Source organism: Triturus cristatus, chromosome 6, assembly GCF_964204655.1.
Source record: "Triturus cristatus chromosome 6, aTriCri1.1, whole genome shotgun sequence".
NCBI classification, from domain to species: Eukaryota; Metazoa; Chordata; class Amphibia; order Caudata; family Salamandridae; genus Triturus; species Triturus cristatus.
The window spans coordinates 1,665,634,148-1,665,652,850 of NC_140589.1; the positions used below are offsets into that span (position 1 = coordinate 1,665,634,148).

The window sequence follows — 18,703 nt, forward strand, 5'->3', positions numbered from 1 at the left end:
GTGAGTGGCGCTCTTGCGACCTGGGAGAAGATCGAAGTCGGCGAGGGAAGCCGCGGGTCCGAGAACCCTCCACAGGGGCCAGGCGAGAGGACGACGGTGACCTGGACACACGGCCCGAAAGAAGTTTCATCCAGCGCCGGGACTTCGGCTGCATCTGCTGGCACGCCTCACAATCAGTGGAGTCGTGGTGCTCCTCCAAACACCATATACAGATGGGGTGAGGATCCGTCGCCGACATGAGGCGGCCACACGACGAGCAAATTTTAAAGCCTGAAGGCATTCGCACACTGTTCCCACACATGCAGCAATAGCATAAGGGAAAGGCCTAAACAGGCCCAGAAGACAAACCAGATCTGCGTTGCACGCGGAAAAGGGAAAAACTGACGTAGGCGCGCCGGGACTTATGTGACCTTGCTGACGTCACGTACGCGGACCACGCCTGGGCGGAGTCGCGTGATGCCGTCTCCCCCCAGCGCGCAGGGATGCTGGGCAAAAAGGTTTTCCGGGTCCAGTCTCACGCCTGGGGAGAACTCTACGTGAAGGAATCTGCGGCTAGTAGTCTCTATCAGATATATAAGTATACCTTTTTCATACTTACCCAATTGGTCTGGATTCTGTCTCTGAGTGAGTGCCATCAGTCTTGATTGAGTGAATACAATAAATGCTTCACACACCCTCTGGATAAGCCTAGCTGCTCGCCCACACTACCACAAAGAGAGCTGTTATGACTTACCTTATTTAGCCTCTGTTATACCTTTGGGGACTCCCTGGACTCTGTGCACACTATACCTCATTTTGGTATAGTATATACAGATCCAGCTTTCTACAAGGACATAGCTCAGTTGGACAACTGGCAGGAGCGATTTGTAGGTTATGTGTTGCCACTGCTGCAGGAAGTGGCTGATCCCGTCTCCTACCAGATAGCTGTGTTCCAATAAAGGCACACTAAAGAGGTTCTGAAGTTGTGGTTGGGGTTTGAGATGAGAACACCTCCTAATGACCAGGTCGTGGTCTGTTGGGCCCACAGCCCAACCTCAAGAGGACCTGGAGGTCTGTTGAGAGGGCGGCGGAGTGTGAAATCAATAGGCCAAACCCCTGGTATATCCCCAAAAAGGGTGAAATTGCTGGGGAGACTGGAACTAAAAGGCCCAAAGAGTGTACTGTGGCTCGGCTCTCCTTAAAAAGTTCTGGTGCTTTCTCAGCAGGAGCTGTTGGAAGGCGTGTCCATCAAGGACGCCTGGATGTCTCCAGAGAAGTCAGTGTACCTCATCCATACGTGTCATTGAATCCTAATGCTGGTTCCCATAGCCCAACCCACATAATCGAATGGCTTGGGCCATGGAAGCAAGTAAGTCTTCTGGGACCGCAGGTAAGATCTCCTAATGCATGGGTGTAGAAACCAAGCAGACAGCTTGGTTAACCAACCTAAAGGCAAGGGTGACTGAGGAGAATATGCACTTGCCCAATATATCTACTCGTTTTTACTCCTTGTCAGGGGGGGGTGGTCGGGAAGGCATTATGTTCATCTACTGGTGGGAACCTGCACCACCAGACATTCAGGGGTTTGATGCTGAGTTAAGAAGTCCAGGTTTCCTGGTGCCTGTCTATGTTGGAGGGTGGCCGGTCGGTTGACGGGGGGAAGATTACAGAAGATGGATTAGCCAATTTGCACAGCAGTGTGTCAGTGAGAGCTTGGCTGAAGGGCAAAAGAGGTTCAGTCAGTGCCTCACTAGGCTGCAGGATGTCCGCTAACACACTTGTCTTTACCTTCCTAGTGGGGAGGTCGAGGTCAAGGACCTCAGCAGCACTCCAAATCACTGTAACAAAGGAAGTACTTTCTTCTGTTGCTTCCCTGGAAGAAGAGGAAGTAACCTAGTATCAGGTGAGGCGTCCAGCCTACTGGCATCCAGTAGGTCCATGTGCCAGTTATCATCATAGGGTGGGCAATCTTTTCCCCATCTCCACCATTGTCATCTCCATATTGCTGGCTCTGATCATAGTCGGAGCCAAGAAGTTGATTTAACGTGGGGGCGTGGCAGCACAGGAGTGGAATCATTTGTGATTCAGTATAGGCTGTTGCATATCAAGATTTGGATGTGGCCTTGGTTGATCTGCTGCCAGCATCGAAGCTCCAGGAGCCAGCATGGATTTTGGTTCCAATACATGAACTGAAGCGGGTTCAAGGGGCCAAGACGACACTTAGGGCTAATCCGCAGCCGGTAACCCAACTGGGAGTCCTTACAGGTCAAAAGGACAAGTTACTTACCTTCGGTAATGTCTGATCTGGTAGAGACATGATCTAACCACAGATTCCTTACCTTTGATATTGCAAGCATCAGGCTGGATCCAAAAGATTTTTGATAGCAGTACCCCTGCACGCCGATAGGTGGCGTTAGTCGACTCCGCGTGACATAGTAGGTGTTGGGTTCGTCGTCGACGTGATGTCTGCGTCGTCTATATAGGCACCACCCTGGCGCATTGACGTCAGTATTTTTCTTGATTTTCCACATCAGAATCGCTGTGCCATGAAGTGACTGGTGTGTGAAAAAAACAACTAGGGCCCTGAAGGGAAAACAGCCCTGGCAATAAACTAATCCGCAGTGTGGGGAGGATGGGTGGGTCGGTAAAGAATCGACAGCTAGATGAGGTCTCTACCAGATAAGGCATTACCAAAGGTAAGTAACTTGTCCATCTGATAGAGACATCTAGCTGCAGATTCCTTACCTTAGAACAGATACCCAAGCAATCCCATCCCTGGAGGAAGGACTGCAGAAAGGTTTTAGACTAAGAAATCATGCAAGACAGAGAAGCCGAAGAGGCCCTCCCTGCGGACCTGAGAATCAAGGGAATAGTGTCTGGTGACCATGTGGTCGTTAGACAGAGGTCACTAACCGGGACACCATGCTGAAGAGCCATTGGTTGCCTTCGTCCGGTAGAATGGGCACTAAGGCCTTCAGGGGTTGTTTCTTCACCGAGGCGTAGCATATTTTTATGCAGAGAATGACCCAGCGTGAAATGGTCCTCTTCTGGACTGCTCGCCCCTTCTTTGCTCCATCGTACCCTAGGAAGAGTTGGTCATCCACCCAGAACTCTTTAGTACGATCAATTAGAACGATAAAGCTCTTTTTGGGTTCAGATGATGGAGACGTTCCTTTTCCTTGGAAGGATGCAGGGGTGCATTGAAGGTGGCAGAGTAACAGATTGAGCCAGATGCAAAGGTGTTACCACCTTAGGCAGAAATGATGCCCTAGTGCGGAGCACTACTTTGTCCGGAAAGATGGTCAGGTAAGGAGGCTGAGATGACAGTGCCTGCAGTTCGTTCACCCTTCTCGCATAAGTTATTGCCACTAAAAAGGTGTTTTGATAGTGAGCAGCCGGAGGGGGCAATTGTGCAGAGGTTCAAACTGTGCACATATCAAAAAGGTAAGGATCAAATGAAGGTCCCTTTGGGGCATATTAAAAGGAGAAGGGGGAACAGATGGGTAAGCAACTTCAAAAAATCTCCGTACAAGAGGAGACTTAAAAAGGGAAGGCTGATCTCGCAGCTGAAGGAAAGCAGACAAGGCTGAAAGGTAGCCCTTCAGAGTACCCAGAGCAGAGCCCTGCTGTGCAAAGGAGAGAATGAAAAGTAGAACATCTGAAAGAGAGGCAGACAAAGTGTCAAAAGACCATTCTATTCAGTATTTACAAATGTTTTGCCATCGGCAGGCATATACCGACTTCTTGGAGAGACGCCTGGCTACCAGAATAACCTCACAGACTTTGGCAGGAAGGTCAAAAGCTGTCAACTTTCGCCGCTCAATCTCAACGCAAGTAGACGGAGAGTGGACAGGTTCGGGTGGAGGACCCTTCCCTGCTGCTGCAACAGAAGAACCTCACGAAGGGGCAGCCTTACCGGAGGATCGATGCTCATTTGCAGAAGCTCGGGATACCAGACTTTCCGTGCCCAGTCTGGAACCACAAGAATGACTTGGGCACCGGCGTCTGAGTTCGCCCGCCCTGGCGTTCAGGTAACCTGCCAGGTGCTGAACCTCTAGGGATAGGCCCTGATGTTCCAGCCAAGTCCAGAGATGGAGGGCATCTTGACAGAGGGTCCACGACCCCACCCCGCCTTGTTTGTTGCAGTACCATATGGTGGTAGTGTTGTCTGTGAACACCTGAAGAAGCCTTCCTTTGAGGGATGCTAAAAAGGCTTTCAGTGCCAACCGGATCGCACAAAGCTCCAACAGGTTGATATGGAGTTTGGCTTCCGCTGCAGACCAGAGTCCTTTGATCTCCATCTCTCCCAAATGGCTACCCCATCCCAGAAGGGACACATCCGTCACTACTGTGAGATATGGGTGGGGAAGAGAAAGGGGTCTGCCTCTGACCCAATCAAGGTTTGTCTGCCACCACCACAGATAATTTTTGGTTCCCTCCGATATCTGAACTAGGTTGGTGAGATTTCACCAATGCTGTGCCCATTGGAACTTCAGGTCCCTCTGCAAAGCCCGCATGTGCCATCTGGCATGGTCCACTAGCAGGATGCAGGAGGCCCAACAGCCTCTGAGTCATTCTCACCGTAATCCCGGACAGAGGCTGAAACATCTGTGTCATAGCCTGAATATCCTGGACTCACTGCTTGAGAGGATAAGCCCGAAACTGCACCATGTCCAGGAACGCTCCGATGAAAGGAAGCGTCTGAGAGGGAGTCAGGTGTGACTTCGGCACATTGATAGTGAACCGCAGAGAATGCAGGAGGTTCGCCATAGTCTGGTAGTGGAAGACTACTGCTTGGGTCGAGCCCGCCTTCAACAACCAGTCGTTGAGATAGGGGAAAATTGGGACCCTTGATTGCCGCATATGGGCTGCGACCACTGCCATCACCTTGGAGAACACCTGGGGGGCACTGGTGAATCTGAAGGAGAGAACCGTAAACTGAAAGCGCTCGTGGCCACCGTAAACCTCAGATAGCGACGATGGGCTGGCAGATCGGGAATGTGGAAATGGGCATCCTGCAAGTCCAACGCTACTGTCCAATCTCCCGGGTCCAGAACAGACAGGACCTGAGCAAGGGTGAGCATCTTGAACTTCTCCTTTTTGAGGAAGTAGTTGAGGGCCTTGAGGTCGAGGATAGGACAAAGGCCTACATCCTTCTTTGGAACCAGAAAATAGCGGGAATAGCAAGCACAGCCTATTTCTGGCCTGGGAATCCTCTCTATAGAAAGTCTTGACTTCCCCCCGGAGTAAGGCAAGATGATCCTTCGTCAGCTGATAGTAAGTTGAAGGCATGGAGGGAGTGGTAGTCTCGAAGGGGAGGGAGTAGCCCCTTTGGACTACTTGCAGCACCCACCTGTCCGAGGTGATATCTTTCCAGTGGTGGAGGTGATGGTGTATCCTACCACCAACTGGATGCCATGATCTGGAGGGATAGGACTAGAAAGGTTTTGCCGTGGAGGAGGGGTTTGTGGCTTGACCTGACTTCTGGCAAACTGACCAGCAAGGTTGGGGTGAATCGCGTCCACGATCCTGCAGAGGTTGTTGGACTTGCGGGGTCCTCTGGCTGGAATAGGTGGTTGAAAGCCCCTTCTGTAGCCACAAAATCGGCAAAAAGCAGACACAGGCCGGGGTGAAGTGGAGAGGACCATGGACTTGGCTGAAGCCCATAAGTCTTTGAAGCGCACAAGCACTGCAGCTGCCTTGTCTCCGAAGAGACAGGAGCCATTAAAGGGCATGCACATGAGGTTAGCTTGGACATCCCCCGAAAAGCCAGACGTTCTCAGCCAGGTGTGGCACCTAATGGCCCCGGCTGGGGAAATTGCTCTGCCTAGCGAGTCTGTCATGTCTAAGCCACATCGTATGACAAACTTCGCTGCAGCTCTCCTGTCTAACAGCTTGGGAGAGGAGAGCCCGGTCCTCCTCAGAGACTCTGGACAGCAATTGCGCAACCGTAACCCATAGCGAATAGGAGGAACAGCCCAAGAGGCATGCAGTGTTTACTGACAGCAATGCTAGGTTGGTGGAAGAAAAGATCCTACCGAAGCTGTCCAGCCTTTTGGATTCCCTGTCCAGAAGTGCGGAAGGGAACGCACCATGGGAAGTGGAGGCTTGGGCCACCAAGGTCTGTGGAGGTGGGATGGGTAGAGAGGAAAGCTGGGTAGCCCGGTGCAGGGCGGTGGGCAATGGTTCTATTTGCAGAAGCCCCTGTGCTGAGCTTGGACTAGTTGCACAGTAGAACATCTGTCAAGACCTCGTTGAAAGGTAGCAAGGGTTTCAAGGAAGATACCAGGCTGCGGGACCTCTGTCAAGAAGTTAGTCCTAATTGCCAACACAGGAAGCTGCAGTTCTAAGACCTTCGCAGCCCTACGCACCACCATTGCAAATGAGGCTCCCTCCTACGTAGCCAGGTTAGGAGGAGATAGCATGCCAGAATTTGAAGAAGTGTCCAGGCCACTGGCATCACGCATGTCCTCATACCAGTCCAGATCTTGATTTGGTTGTGGGACTTTTAAGGGATCCTGCTCCGGCCCTCTCAATTCTCATCACCCATGCCTAACCCTTCAGAATAGGGCAGGCTGAACGTCATGGAGCCATACGGTTCCGGCCTCAGCGTTGAAGGGTGCATGACCGTCTCCGTTTAGTTTGGAATGAATGACAAAGGGGAAGGCACCACCGGTGAGCGCCGGCAACACAGAGGGCCTAGACGTCAGATGCGGCACCGGGGAAGTTTGCAGAAGTATGACCGGCACTGATCTGGATCCAGGGACGAAACCAAGAGGAGGCCGTGGCGTCAGGCAGCTGAACCCACAGGATCTCCTTCAGCTGAACCTGCGGGGTCCGAAGGCGCACTGGCAGGGTCAGGCTACACAAATATGGTGCACATGGCATCATAAAATTCTTTTCATTGGGCAGGGGTCACTCCCGGCTCCGGAAAGGCAGGCAAACGCGGAGCCGACCTAGGTAGCCTTAAACGCAGAGGCCCCTCCGTCACGTTGCACGACAGACGGGGCGAAGTCAAAGCACGCTTTATGGTGCTTCTGACTTGACTGCGAGGACTTTGAGGAAGAAGACTTCGACCCCTCGGAGCAGGCTCGGACCTTCCTCTCGACTGAGACCGGGAGTGAGATCGATGAAGCGACCTCTGTGGCACCGGATGCAGAACCGGAATTAGCTTTAGGGACTGCTCCCTCAAAGCCTTCGGCACCATGGCCCGGCAATCAGAGCACAACTGTGTTGTAATTCCGCTCCAGGCACCAGAGACGCACCAAATGGGTATAAAAAAACTTGACGCCTGAAAGTTCAAAAGGTAAGGAATATGCAGCTAGAATGCACGCCCGAGGGAGCCAGACACTTGGTAAAGAGGTGTAGCATTGCCTCTCGAAAGGCTTTGAACTGCTGCAACCTCGCCAAAGGATCCTGGAACTCTGGGTGCATCAGGAACAAAGATGGAACTGGACTCCTTAGTGGAACAGAAGCATGATCTGGAGGCATGGTGATGCCCTTGCGCCTTCTCAAGAGAACAAGAGTTGGGGAAGGGGCAGAGTCCCGCTTGGACTTCTTATGTATTTTACCTGAAGACTTTAACCACAAGGAAGTTCTGCCTCGGGAATGGGTCCTTGCTTTGGAGTTTGACCGGGTTCAGGGTTGTTGTCGGCATTTGCTTGCAATAGTCTCATTGAGGTTTAAACCCTGTCATTTTAGGGGGTGACATGTCCCTTGCACACTATAGAACATTGCAACAGTATCTCTTTGCAGAGTGAAGAAATGAGGAGCAAAGCTCCAGATCCACGTCTTGAAGACACAGGAAAAAAGGTGTGGTTGTCAATGCGCATGGGTGGTACTTATATGTGGCCCTGTTCATCACTTCCAAAGTGGAATGGTGTTGTTGTAGAAATGCATGGTGCCATGTGCCAGTGCGACGGAGTACTCCTTTTAAGTTTTTCCAATCCAGTCCAGCGCATGGGGAAAATTCATAAGGAGATAAATCTGAAGTTAGAAGTATCCATCAGAAAGATAAATATATGTACAATTTTTAAATGTATTAATTTTTAATCAAATATGAATGTTGCTTTCTGTTTGTTTGGAGCCTTACATAGTATTGTGTTACTTGATAACCTGTCAGTGCCTTAGCATATCCAGAACCCACAATGCCCAGGATTCTACACTGCACATTTTCAGGAAGCATAACTTTATTTTCAAACCTGCCAAGGGAAACAGGATTTTGTGATAAGAATACAGTTGGTACTGAACATGAGTGATATATCTCGTTCAATGCCATCCCGCAGTCCTGGCACCTGCACACTAGAAAGGTTTTCTGCTAAGAACAACAAATTTCTGCCACATGGTCATACTTCACTGACTTGTATGGAGAGAAATGGTAGATATACTAGGACTATTTTACATGAATTTTAGTGAGTAGCTCAAACTTCAAGCAAGAGTCCTAGTCAGATGAAATGACAGCAGAAAGACCCCTAAGAATAGACACTAAACAGTGGTTGCTTTTCATCCAGTGGTTTGAGGAGGTGTATAAGCGCAAGCACTAATCCATTGTCCGGAATTTGAAAGATGCTTAAGAAAAGTTGAAATATCAAATTAGCCACCTAAGGGACAGGTTTAGGACTTGCGCTCAAACTGCTCTGCCTCCTTCATACTTACTCCCCAAGGTCATTAAACAGGAAGAGAGGAAAAAGAGCACGGATACCAAGGATGTGGATTTTTTTGACATATTTGGCAAAGTTGCTTATGGGGTCGGAGTGCAGCTGGAGTTGCACCAGGAAACTGAGCAGGCCAGCAAGACTTCCAGTGGCTGGAGCACAAGGAGGTAGAACACAAGTGAAAGCTATGATAGGCTGGCAATGCAATGACCAGATCAAAGGCTGATTCCACTACTGTGGAGTTGTCTAGAGCACACACACATTCTGCCCTGGGCCATAGGGATCAACAAGAGAGAAGTCCTAAGATCACTCTTGAAAGTTTAAGGCAAACCGAAGGACAGCTCTCTCATCACTTCCCTCAAATGATGTTAATGATTAGGGTCCTTCCCCTTAAGCCCTACTCCCTCTGAGGGAAAACCCAGCGACTATGGGAAGAGTTGTTGTTCATGTACCTTGGACCCCTTAAGACATAATGAGCATAAAGAAACAATTGTCCAACATTCGAGAAAACTCAACTCAGTTTTGAGAAGAGTTCTAGAATGTGCTCCAAGTTTATAGACTGGGCAGATGCAAACTAATTATTGCAATTAATAGTGCCAAGTGAGGTGAGAGAGATTGGTGGAGAAAGCGCCATGGTTGAGTGTGGTCCCTAAGAATGATTGAGTGTTGAATGCAGTTTAGGAAGCATTGTTAAATGTGATCACAGAGATGTCTGGTTAAAGCAGATGTGACTAAAATGTCTAACTGCAGGTAGAATAAGGGTGGGGGACAAGTTGATTATCTGGACAGGATGAATGATTTGTTGGAAAGGTACTCTGGCTCAGCAAATCCAATGGAGAAGGCAGAGGAAGCTATAGGTGCCGTTTTTGTGACGGAATTGTTACTGAATTATAAGAATCAATTAACCACCATGCATATTGGATGGCAGACTAAGACTTTAGTAGATTTTCGACCTTTGTGAACCGTTGCGTCGCATCACAGGGGATAGAGAGAGAACGTAACATCAAAATTGAGGAGGATGAAATTGCAGAACATGCAGTCAGTAATTAAAGGCGCAGGGGGTGGAGTGCCACAAAGCGTCGGGAGCCTAGGAAGTCAGGAAAGAGGGAGAATTGGAAGGGGAATCGGTAGGAACAGTCAAGGGACCCGAGATTAGGAGGTTCTTATTTAGTGTGCGGTCAGCTGGGGCGATGGAAGCGAGATTATCATAACAACCTCCTGTTTCACAGGGGCCTCTGGAGCAATCAAGGTACCAACAAATTGTTCTGAACCCCTACCCCAAGTTTTAGGACAGCCTGAGAGCTTCTATCTATGAAACAAATACTCAAATACCCGTAGATCAAAAAGGCTCTTATGCAGACTGGGACATCCAAGTTAAAAGCACCTCTTGCCTTATTGTCAGGCAACTTGTAGGTGTGCCCAATAGAGTGCCAGTGAGGGCTTCCCTGAAAGGCAAAAGAGTTTCGGTTGGTGCCTGCCTGCAGGACCTCAGTCAATACATTTACTTTTGCCACCATAGTAGGTAGGTGGAGGTCAAGGACCTCAGCAGCCTCCCTTTTCACAGTGGTGAAGGACATACTTTCTTCTGTTGCCGGTCCAGGAGGGAAAACCAATCCGGTATCCTTTGAGGTGTGCAGCCCACTGGCATTCACACATACTTTGTCCTGAATTAGCAACCAGATTCTTACTAAAATATGTTTTAGTCTTATGATTTTTTGTAAACATATCATTATAGATATTATTTATCCATCAAATACGTTGGGAAATAAAAATGGTAGGCCCAAGGATTATTGCTATTTGGTGAAACTATCATCCTCGTAGAAGGAACTATTTTATACGTTACTTAGCTCAAAATGCTTATAATTTTTGACAATAAATAATGCTTAGAGTCATTTGAGTCTAGGAATCCCCTGAGTAGGTGCCACAGCAGCCAGGGGTCCACAGACCCCAGGTTCAGAACCACTGAGTTATCCATCCCACTTGCCAATTAAAGAACGAGTTACTTACCTTCGGCAACTATGTATCTGGTAGAGATGTTGTCTAGCCGCAGATTCCTTAATTTAGGATCCGGAAAATTATTTGCAGCAGAACCTCTGAGCGGCAGGGGACGGCCTGATGTCATCACGTAAGTGACGTCAGCGAGGTCATGTAAGTCCCACCTGGCAAGGTTCTCGCAGAACGGGGAGGATGGGTCGGCGTTAAGGAATCTGCGGCTAGACAACGTCTCTACCAGATACATCGTTACCGAAGGTAAGTAACTCGTACATCTGATAGAGACATCTAGCCGCAGATTGCTTAACTTAGAATAGATACCATAGCCATACCCCGGGGGGAATGGGAGACAGAACAACAGAAAGTGCCCAAGCACTGAGTCATCAACCGAGTGACACACAATGGGGAAGGCTGTGGCAGGACAGCCAGACAACAACCCAATTAGCTCAGAAGAGAAAAAGATAACGGGAGGCAAGGCATCCCAAAAAATGCCAAAATGGTGCTACACCATACCTGTTTAAGAATGAGCTGTAGAAACGGCACCAGCTATATGAGAGAGATAGAGATAGAGATAGAGATAGAGATAGAGATAGAGAGAGAGTCCAGAACGAAGGAGGAAGAAGGACTACTCTCAGCTTAGTGGCACACTATGTGGAAACCAACCAAAGGTTAGGGAAAACATGAAGAGACGCAATCAGAGCCTACCAGGCTAGCCCACGGAAGGAAGGTCGGCAAAGCTACAGCCAGGAACCGAAGGGCAAGAGGTAGAAACTGAGCAATATCCTAGAAGGACAGGAGGGAACAAGAAACACGCCAAGTGCACACCCAGGCAACAAATGGGGGACAGGGGCGAGCATAAACAATCTGAAGCACGCGGATGCGGGCCACCACTGAAACACGCACAGAGCCGACAGTCACAGAGACAACAAGGTGGCGTAGCTAAAAAAGGCATAGAACTGCCCAACCAGGCAGCTTGAAGACTAAGGTGAGAACTAACTCCCAAAATACAGATATGCAGGGTGCAGACCCTAGAACGACTGATATCAGAAGAGCTGTCTCGTAGGCACAACCGACTTAGTATAGGGTGATTCCTAATGAAAGGGGCACATCTGAAGGAAGTGGAAGCAGAGGCACCAGAGTACCAACAGGCGTATGTAGGAAAGAATCTCAGAATTCTAGACCACATTCTCCGACTGTGAGCAAAAATTAACCCTCGTCCAGAAAGAGATATTGTTCAGTATCTGAGTATGAAGAAGGGAGCAGTGTAAAGCTGGGGAACCACCCCAGGTAGTGGGACACAAAAGGGACCCTATTGCTGAAGATGCAGGAAGAGCAAGGAAGTGCACTTAAGTGTACGGAAAGACACCCTGCTGCGTAGACCAAGGGCAATCCTGAGTGCAGCCCTGAAAAGCTTCCTGACCCATGGATACATAGGACCAGACCTCGCAGAAGGAGCGAGGTGGAGATGTAGGAAGAAGAGTACCCATGGCAACCTGTATAAACACACACACACACACACACACACATATATACATATATATAGCAAAGAAGGGTAAACGAGCCACGACCATGCAACATGACCGTTATAGGATCACACCTAGAGCATTAATGGCAGGTGGTAGATGCACATTAAGCGTGAAACACACCATGAAAACCTCCCAAGAAGGAGAATGAGGCATATAAGCAAGATGACCCATGACGTATAGAAGATCGCGTCAAGCCATAATATTGAACACCGTACAACGGCAAGATAAGAGCACTAGGGGACGCATAGAGCCCAAAGGATCTCTAGGCCCACATGACAAAGCAGAGCTATATAATAGAATACAAGTATCCCACTTGGAGTATGGATACCACAAACAACGGGGAACACCTCTTAGGGCAAACCACAGACAGAGTGCCTGACAACAACCTGTGGAACACTGCCACAGTAGGCTAACTGCCTGCTCAAAACGCAAAATTCATCAAAAAGATGCTAAATGAAAGGGTAACCACCCCAGAACATGTGAAAAGAAGACCTGGGAAATATAGGCTTAAGGGAGAGGGCGAAAGCCCGCAAGGAGGCGTCGAACAGCCGATTCGGTGCGGGCATCAAACAATAGAACCCCATCAAAGGGTAGATCAACAAGTCGCTCCCGGATATTCCCTGGGAAGACGCTATCCCGCAACCAAGCATGGCGCCGCAAGGCAACCGAACCAGCCATAGCCAGGCCTAAGGAATCGGCAGTATCCAAGGCCGAGCGGATCGTGAATTCAGCAAGGTCATGGCCATCCTGGAGAAGATGAATGAGGTCAACACGAGCGCCTTCAGAAGTGGCCGAAAAAAGAGACTCTGCAGAGTCCCACAATACAGAGGTAGCCCGAGCCAAGACACACACTGTATTCAGTGAACGAAGAGCAGCACTAGTGGAGGCGAAGATGTTAGGACCTCACGACTCAAGCCATCTGGACTCCCTGGAGGGAGGAAGCATTAACTGAGGCAAGGAAGGGAAGGCAGTTTGCAAAACAAACCCCTGCACGTCTGGGTGAACAAATAAGCAAACTGGATCTTGTGGAGCAGGCCGGTGCAAGACAGAACGAGTCACCGGATCACCGGAAGCTGGCCGAGACCAGGTGCCCAAAAGGGCGTCATAGAGAGAAGCTTCAAAGGGCAGAAGCGGCTCCACATTCCCCGACCCATGGTGAAGGACATCAAGCAGAGGGTCCACAGGCAAGGGGACCCGAAGGGTGGTGCATGTTTAGAACATGAGTGGCTAAGGAGACTACTCGAAGAAACACCGCACCGGCCTCTGTAGCCCTCCGAGGAGGGGACAGCAACTCATCCGTAGGTGGGGGCTGTAAACTAAGTCTTCCAATACACTGAAGGTGCGACCAATGCCCAAAGGAAAGAAGCCCCATTGACGAATGGGGGTCCTGATGGGGCTCCTGAGGAGGTGGGGATCCTGCCGGGTCCATAAATTCTAAGGGGGGCACCGGCAAGAATAGATCCGGCATAGCCAGACGTGAAGGTGACGCCGAACTCTCCCCAGAAACTTCCGGGGAATTGTCAACAACCCGTCGCCGATGCAGTGCCATAACAACTTAGGTGGGCGCCCACCCTGCCTCGTCTGGCGCCGAGTCGAGCTCAGCTTCCGAAGAAGGGGATGGCGTCAGAGCCGGGGAGGCAAGCCTCCGGTGCCACACCAGCGCCGACTCAACCTCAACCGGCTCCCACTCCGAAGTAAGAAGTGGATTCGGAGCCGGGGAGGCGAGTTTTCAGCGCCGGAATGTCGCCGACCTCGGCTCCGGACTGGCGGACGCCTGTCCGGAATGCCGAGGTGTGCTCGAAGCAAGGCTTTGAGCACCAGCAACCACCTGCGACGCTACAGGGAGCCTCACGGGACTATGTGGCGCGGCAGGGGTGCTATGGGTCGTAGAGGGGGACCCAGCCGGGCCGCATCCTGACGCAAGGCTTTCAGCACCAGCAACCACCTGCGACGCCACAGGGAGCCCCACGGGACTATGCAACGCGGCAGGGGTGCTATGGGTCGTAGAGGGGGACCCAGCCGGGCCGCACCCTGATGACACCACATCTCCTTTGTCCCTGGGGGCGAACCCACAGGCGAGTCTGTCAGGGACCCCGTAAGTATTGGAGGCCCTGAGGACGCCCCATGGACAGGAGCAGATCCAAGGGAGGCCTGCAGAGCAGCGGCATAGGCCTTCATTTGGGTCCGAGTCGCCCTCGTGCCCGGATAGGGCAGACAGGGGATGGGCGACTCCCGGGGGTGCACGTCCGGAGGGTTCCGGGAACTAGTGCCCCCGACGATAGAAGTGAGGTTGAGGACCTCGGCTACATGCGCCGCGACTTACCCATAAGGGGCGAAGGACGTCTCCGGGCCCCAGAGGGCAACCGACGCCGCAACTGGACCCGAGAGGCCTGCTGGCGATGAAGAGGCCGGAGGACGAGACGAGTCTGACCGGGACAGACGAACCGAAAGGAGCTTCATCTGGCGTTCCCGCCGGGACTTCGGCTTGAGGTGTTGGCAGGCGTCGCAATCCGTCGAGTCGTGGTGTTCGCCCAAACACCACATACAGATAAGATGTCGGTCTATCGCGGACATTTGCCATGAACAGGAGGTACACGTTTTAAAGCCCGAAGGCATAGCACACTGTTCCAGATGCGAAGCGTCAAAAGGGGCCTGAAACCAGGCCAGAGGAACCGCCTACTCCGGATCCGCGTTGCACGCGGAAAAGAAGCAAACTGTCGTCAGCGCGCTGGGAGGGACTTATATGACCTCGCTGACGTCACGTAGGTGGACGATGTCAGGGCGGGGTCGTGTGGCGCCGTCCTCCGGCGTGCAGAGGTGCTGCTGCAAATAATTTTCCAGATCCAGTCGGACGCCTGGGATATTCTAAGTTAAGGAATCTGGGGCTAGATGTCTCTATCAGATGGACCATGTACCAACTGTCTTCATCATAGAATGATGCTAACTCTTCCCAATCCTCACAACTGTCGTCTCCAGATGGCTGGCTCTGGTTGGAGTCAGAGCCAAAAAGCTGATGTATTGTCAGTGCATGGCTCAGTGGTAGTGTAATTGTGTCTGAGATTGATAGATTCAGTATCAGTTGAGCCACTTGATGATCTGTATGCAGCCTCGGTTGTGACAAAGGGCCATATGTAGGAAGGCAAATTGCGATCGCAAATGCTGAAATTCGCCGAATTTCGGCGTTTGCGATCGCAATTTGGGCAGTGTGCTATGTAGCACACAAAAACCCACATGCAAAATAAGGAATCGCAAAATTAGCGATTCTTTATTTTGCTAATGCATTTAAGGAATCCCAAATTGCGATTCCTTAAATGCAATGTAGGATGCACCCAAGTTGTGCAATTTTGGCTTAAGGAATCGCATATTACCACCAACCTCAGGTTGGTGGTAATTTGCGATTTCCTTGAAAAATTCACTTTTTTGCATTTTTCAAAGTGCCATGTGGCGCACTTACATGCCCTTAGCGCATGTATGTGCGCCACATGTGTACACATGTTTATTTCAGGGGTGCAAAAGGGTGTCCTATTGGCAACCTTGAAATTGCATTCTCAATTTGTTATTCTCTAATTGAGAATCGCAAATTGAGAATGTCTTCCTATTCATTCCTATGGGCCTTCTAGCCCATAGGAATGAATGGCAAGGTATTCCTTATTTGCGAATCTCAATTTGGGATTCGCAAATAAGGAATAGGTGGGAATCGCAAAATATTTTGCTAATCCTACCTACATTCCGTTTTGCAATTTTCTAATTGTGATTCCCTAAAAATTGCAATTAGAGAATCGCAAAACACGTTTTACCTACATATGGCCCAAAGTCCGCTCGGAGTCCGATACCACAACGAGTCACGGTTCATGTTCCAGTGACCACGAAGATGATCTACCACAGGAATGACTTCGGGAGTTGGTCAGCACACTCCACTTAGATCTGGAGTAGGACCGCAAGGAGCTTTCCAGTGCTTTGCAAAGTAGAGTTGTTTGTTCTCGGACGGCCTGTGGGTTCATAGGGTCATGGTCATGCATCAAACGCAAACACAAGAGACACACCTCGTGGGGATTTGCCACAGATATTTGTTTGTAACGTCCCTTGCACACTGGAAACTGTACAAAAAATAAATCTCTTCATAGTAGAGTAAGAAGAAGCGGAGCCCTGTATCTGCATCTAAAGGCACACAAAAAAAGGAACTGACGTTAGTGTGCACGAGTGGTGCTTATATGTGGCTCTGAGCGTCACTTCTAGAGCACAACAAAGTCGATTGGAAGTCGCATGCCACCACCTACTTGCGAGCAGGGGTACTGCTTTTGGAACTTTCTAGATCCGGTCTGGCACCTGGGGACATTCACAAGTTGAAGAATATGCGGTTAGAAGTAGCCATCAGAATTTTATTTTACTCCATTTATCTGTTTTATGCATGGTCTGGTGTGTGAGGACAGGTGGAGGGAGAAACTGAGACAACTGTATGAATAGGAAAAATTATGGGATACTAAAGAGAACGTGTGTCCAATTTATTTGCACAGATTTATCTGTTGGCACACCCCATTTAAGTGAAATAAATACTTTTCTTTCTGTTGCTGTTTTGGCATCTTCCATATTCTTACATTGCATTTTGTTTCCTCAAGTACAACGTGTGTAACAAAAATTTACACTACAGTTATTTATAATTAAGGTACAACACTTACGAGAAATTTGAGGCTTGGTTAATGAGACTGCTGTAGTCTTCGGGCAGATCTATTAATCTGTTTGACTCTCGTGGAAAGCTAAAAAAAAATATAAAATAGATGCTTTAGAAATAACCAGACTAAGTGTAACTTCACATATTTATGCTTGATGTATTCTTAAAGTACGAGTTACTTACCTTTGGTAACGATGTATCTGGTAGAGACGATTCTAGCCGCAGATTCCTTCACGTAGAATTATCCCCAGGCGTGAGACTAGATCCGTAAACTTTTTGCCACAGCATCCCTGCGCGCTGGGGACGGGGCGACATCACGCAACTCCGCCCAGGCGTAGTCCGCGTACGTGACGTCGGCGAGGTAACATAAGACCCGCCCCGGCGCGCCCACATCAGTTTTCTTCGGAGAACATTCCGCACCACAACGCGGAATCACCAGATAAAAAACTGTGGAAGCATGGGAACAGTGTGCAAAGAACAGAAAAATTGGAAAAAAACGGTGAAAAAACAACACCACCAGAGTAGTGCCAACACCGCAGAACCCAACGGCAGGGAAAGAAGAAAGAAGACGCAGGAACCTGCACTGCCACCCTGCCAGCACAGACAACCTCCCATCCCTGTGCCCCGGAGGCAAGAGCATACGTAAAAGGCATGGCACACGTAGGCAACCTACCCCCCCCACCCTGAACAAGGAATGGGACCCGTGCAAGACAGACAGGGACAACAAACTTCCAAGCCACCCCAACCTAGGGGGCAACCACCCACAAGAACAAGGGCAAGACATGGCCAGAGGACCCTCAAACCAGAGGATAGCAAGGAAGGGAGGGGAGGGAGGACAAGGATAGAAGCAATCCCCCCCCCAAACCTGGAGTAGCCAGAGCAGCAGGGCACCGGCGCACCGAAACACCATCCTCCAAAGAACCAAGGGAGGAATGAACCGCCCCCAGACAGAGCCATCCATCAAGAACAAGGAAGGCACTCACAGGAGACACAGCCCCCCACCGGGAGGTGAGTACCGAAGACCAACCCAAGGGTCCTTGCAGAATAGGGGAGGAAGGACGGGCCGTGAAGGAATCTACGGCTAGAATCATCTCTACCAGATACATCTTTACCGAAGGTAAGTAACTCGTACATCTGCTGGAGACTACTAGCCGCAGATTCCTTCATGTAGAATAGATACCCTAGCAATACCGCCTGGGAAGGAGGGTCTGCGAAAGGATCCCACCAGCCAATGCAGAACAGAGGGCCCCACAGGGGACCAGATCTGTGGACCAGGTAGAACCTCGCCCCTGCCAGGCCAAGGGAACCCCACAAGCAGGACCCCACTGACCCCAAGGGGATGTAGGGGGGAAAGAAGGCTGAAGAGTCTCGTACATTCACAGCAGAGGAACCAAGGGCAAGGAATGAGAGGCCGAAGCACCGCACTCCCCGACAAGGCAACATAGCTTCCGCCCACTGCCAGACAGGAAAGCAGAAGAAGAAGCCTAGAGGACGCAAGGAAACTAGGGAAAAGAAGGCAAACCTACTCCAGATGGAAAGCTGCCTGCCAGCCAGAACAGTGCCGGCAGTCAAAGCCAAAAGAAAGAAAAAAACAGCCAGAGGCCCCAGGAAGGCCGAGTAGGCGGCGCCTGGCAAAGGAGAACACAGGATCATCCCAGACCTCAGGACAGGAGCAGGGAAAGCAGGAGATGCCCGGGCCACCACTACGAATGGCCGCGTACACGACCTCAGGAAGCAAACGCAACCTACCTAAACGCCATGGAGAACATGCACCCAAAGGCGACTAGAACCCTCGAGCAGAGCGCAAACCATATGACCGCTACCACTACCCGACATAGGGTACGTTAAGTCCCAAGATATGGGAACCCTCTTTGGAAGAACTT

General features: G+C 50.3%; 1 protein-coding gene across 3 annotated transcripts in view; it reads right to left on the minus strand.

Annotated features, from left to right (window-relative positions):
• UBR2 (ubiquitin protein ligase E3 component n-recognin 2) overlaps positions 1-18,703 on the minus strand; it is a 1,393,714-nt gene that overhangs the window by 41,651 nt on the left and 1,333,360 nt on the right. For all 3 annotated transcript variants that reach the window (XM_085612829.1, XM_085612828.1, XM_085612830.1), the window contains one exon: positions 16,828-16,905. In XM_085612829.1, coding sequence (XP_085468955.1) covers positions 16,828-16,905 — 78 coding nt within the window. The remainder of the gene's footprint in view (positions 1-16,827; positions 16,906-18,703) is intronic.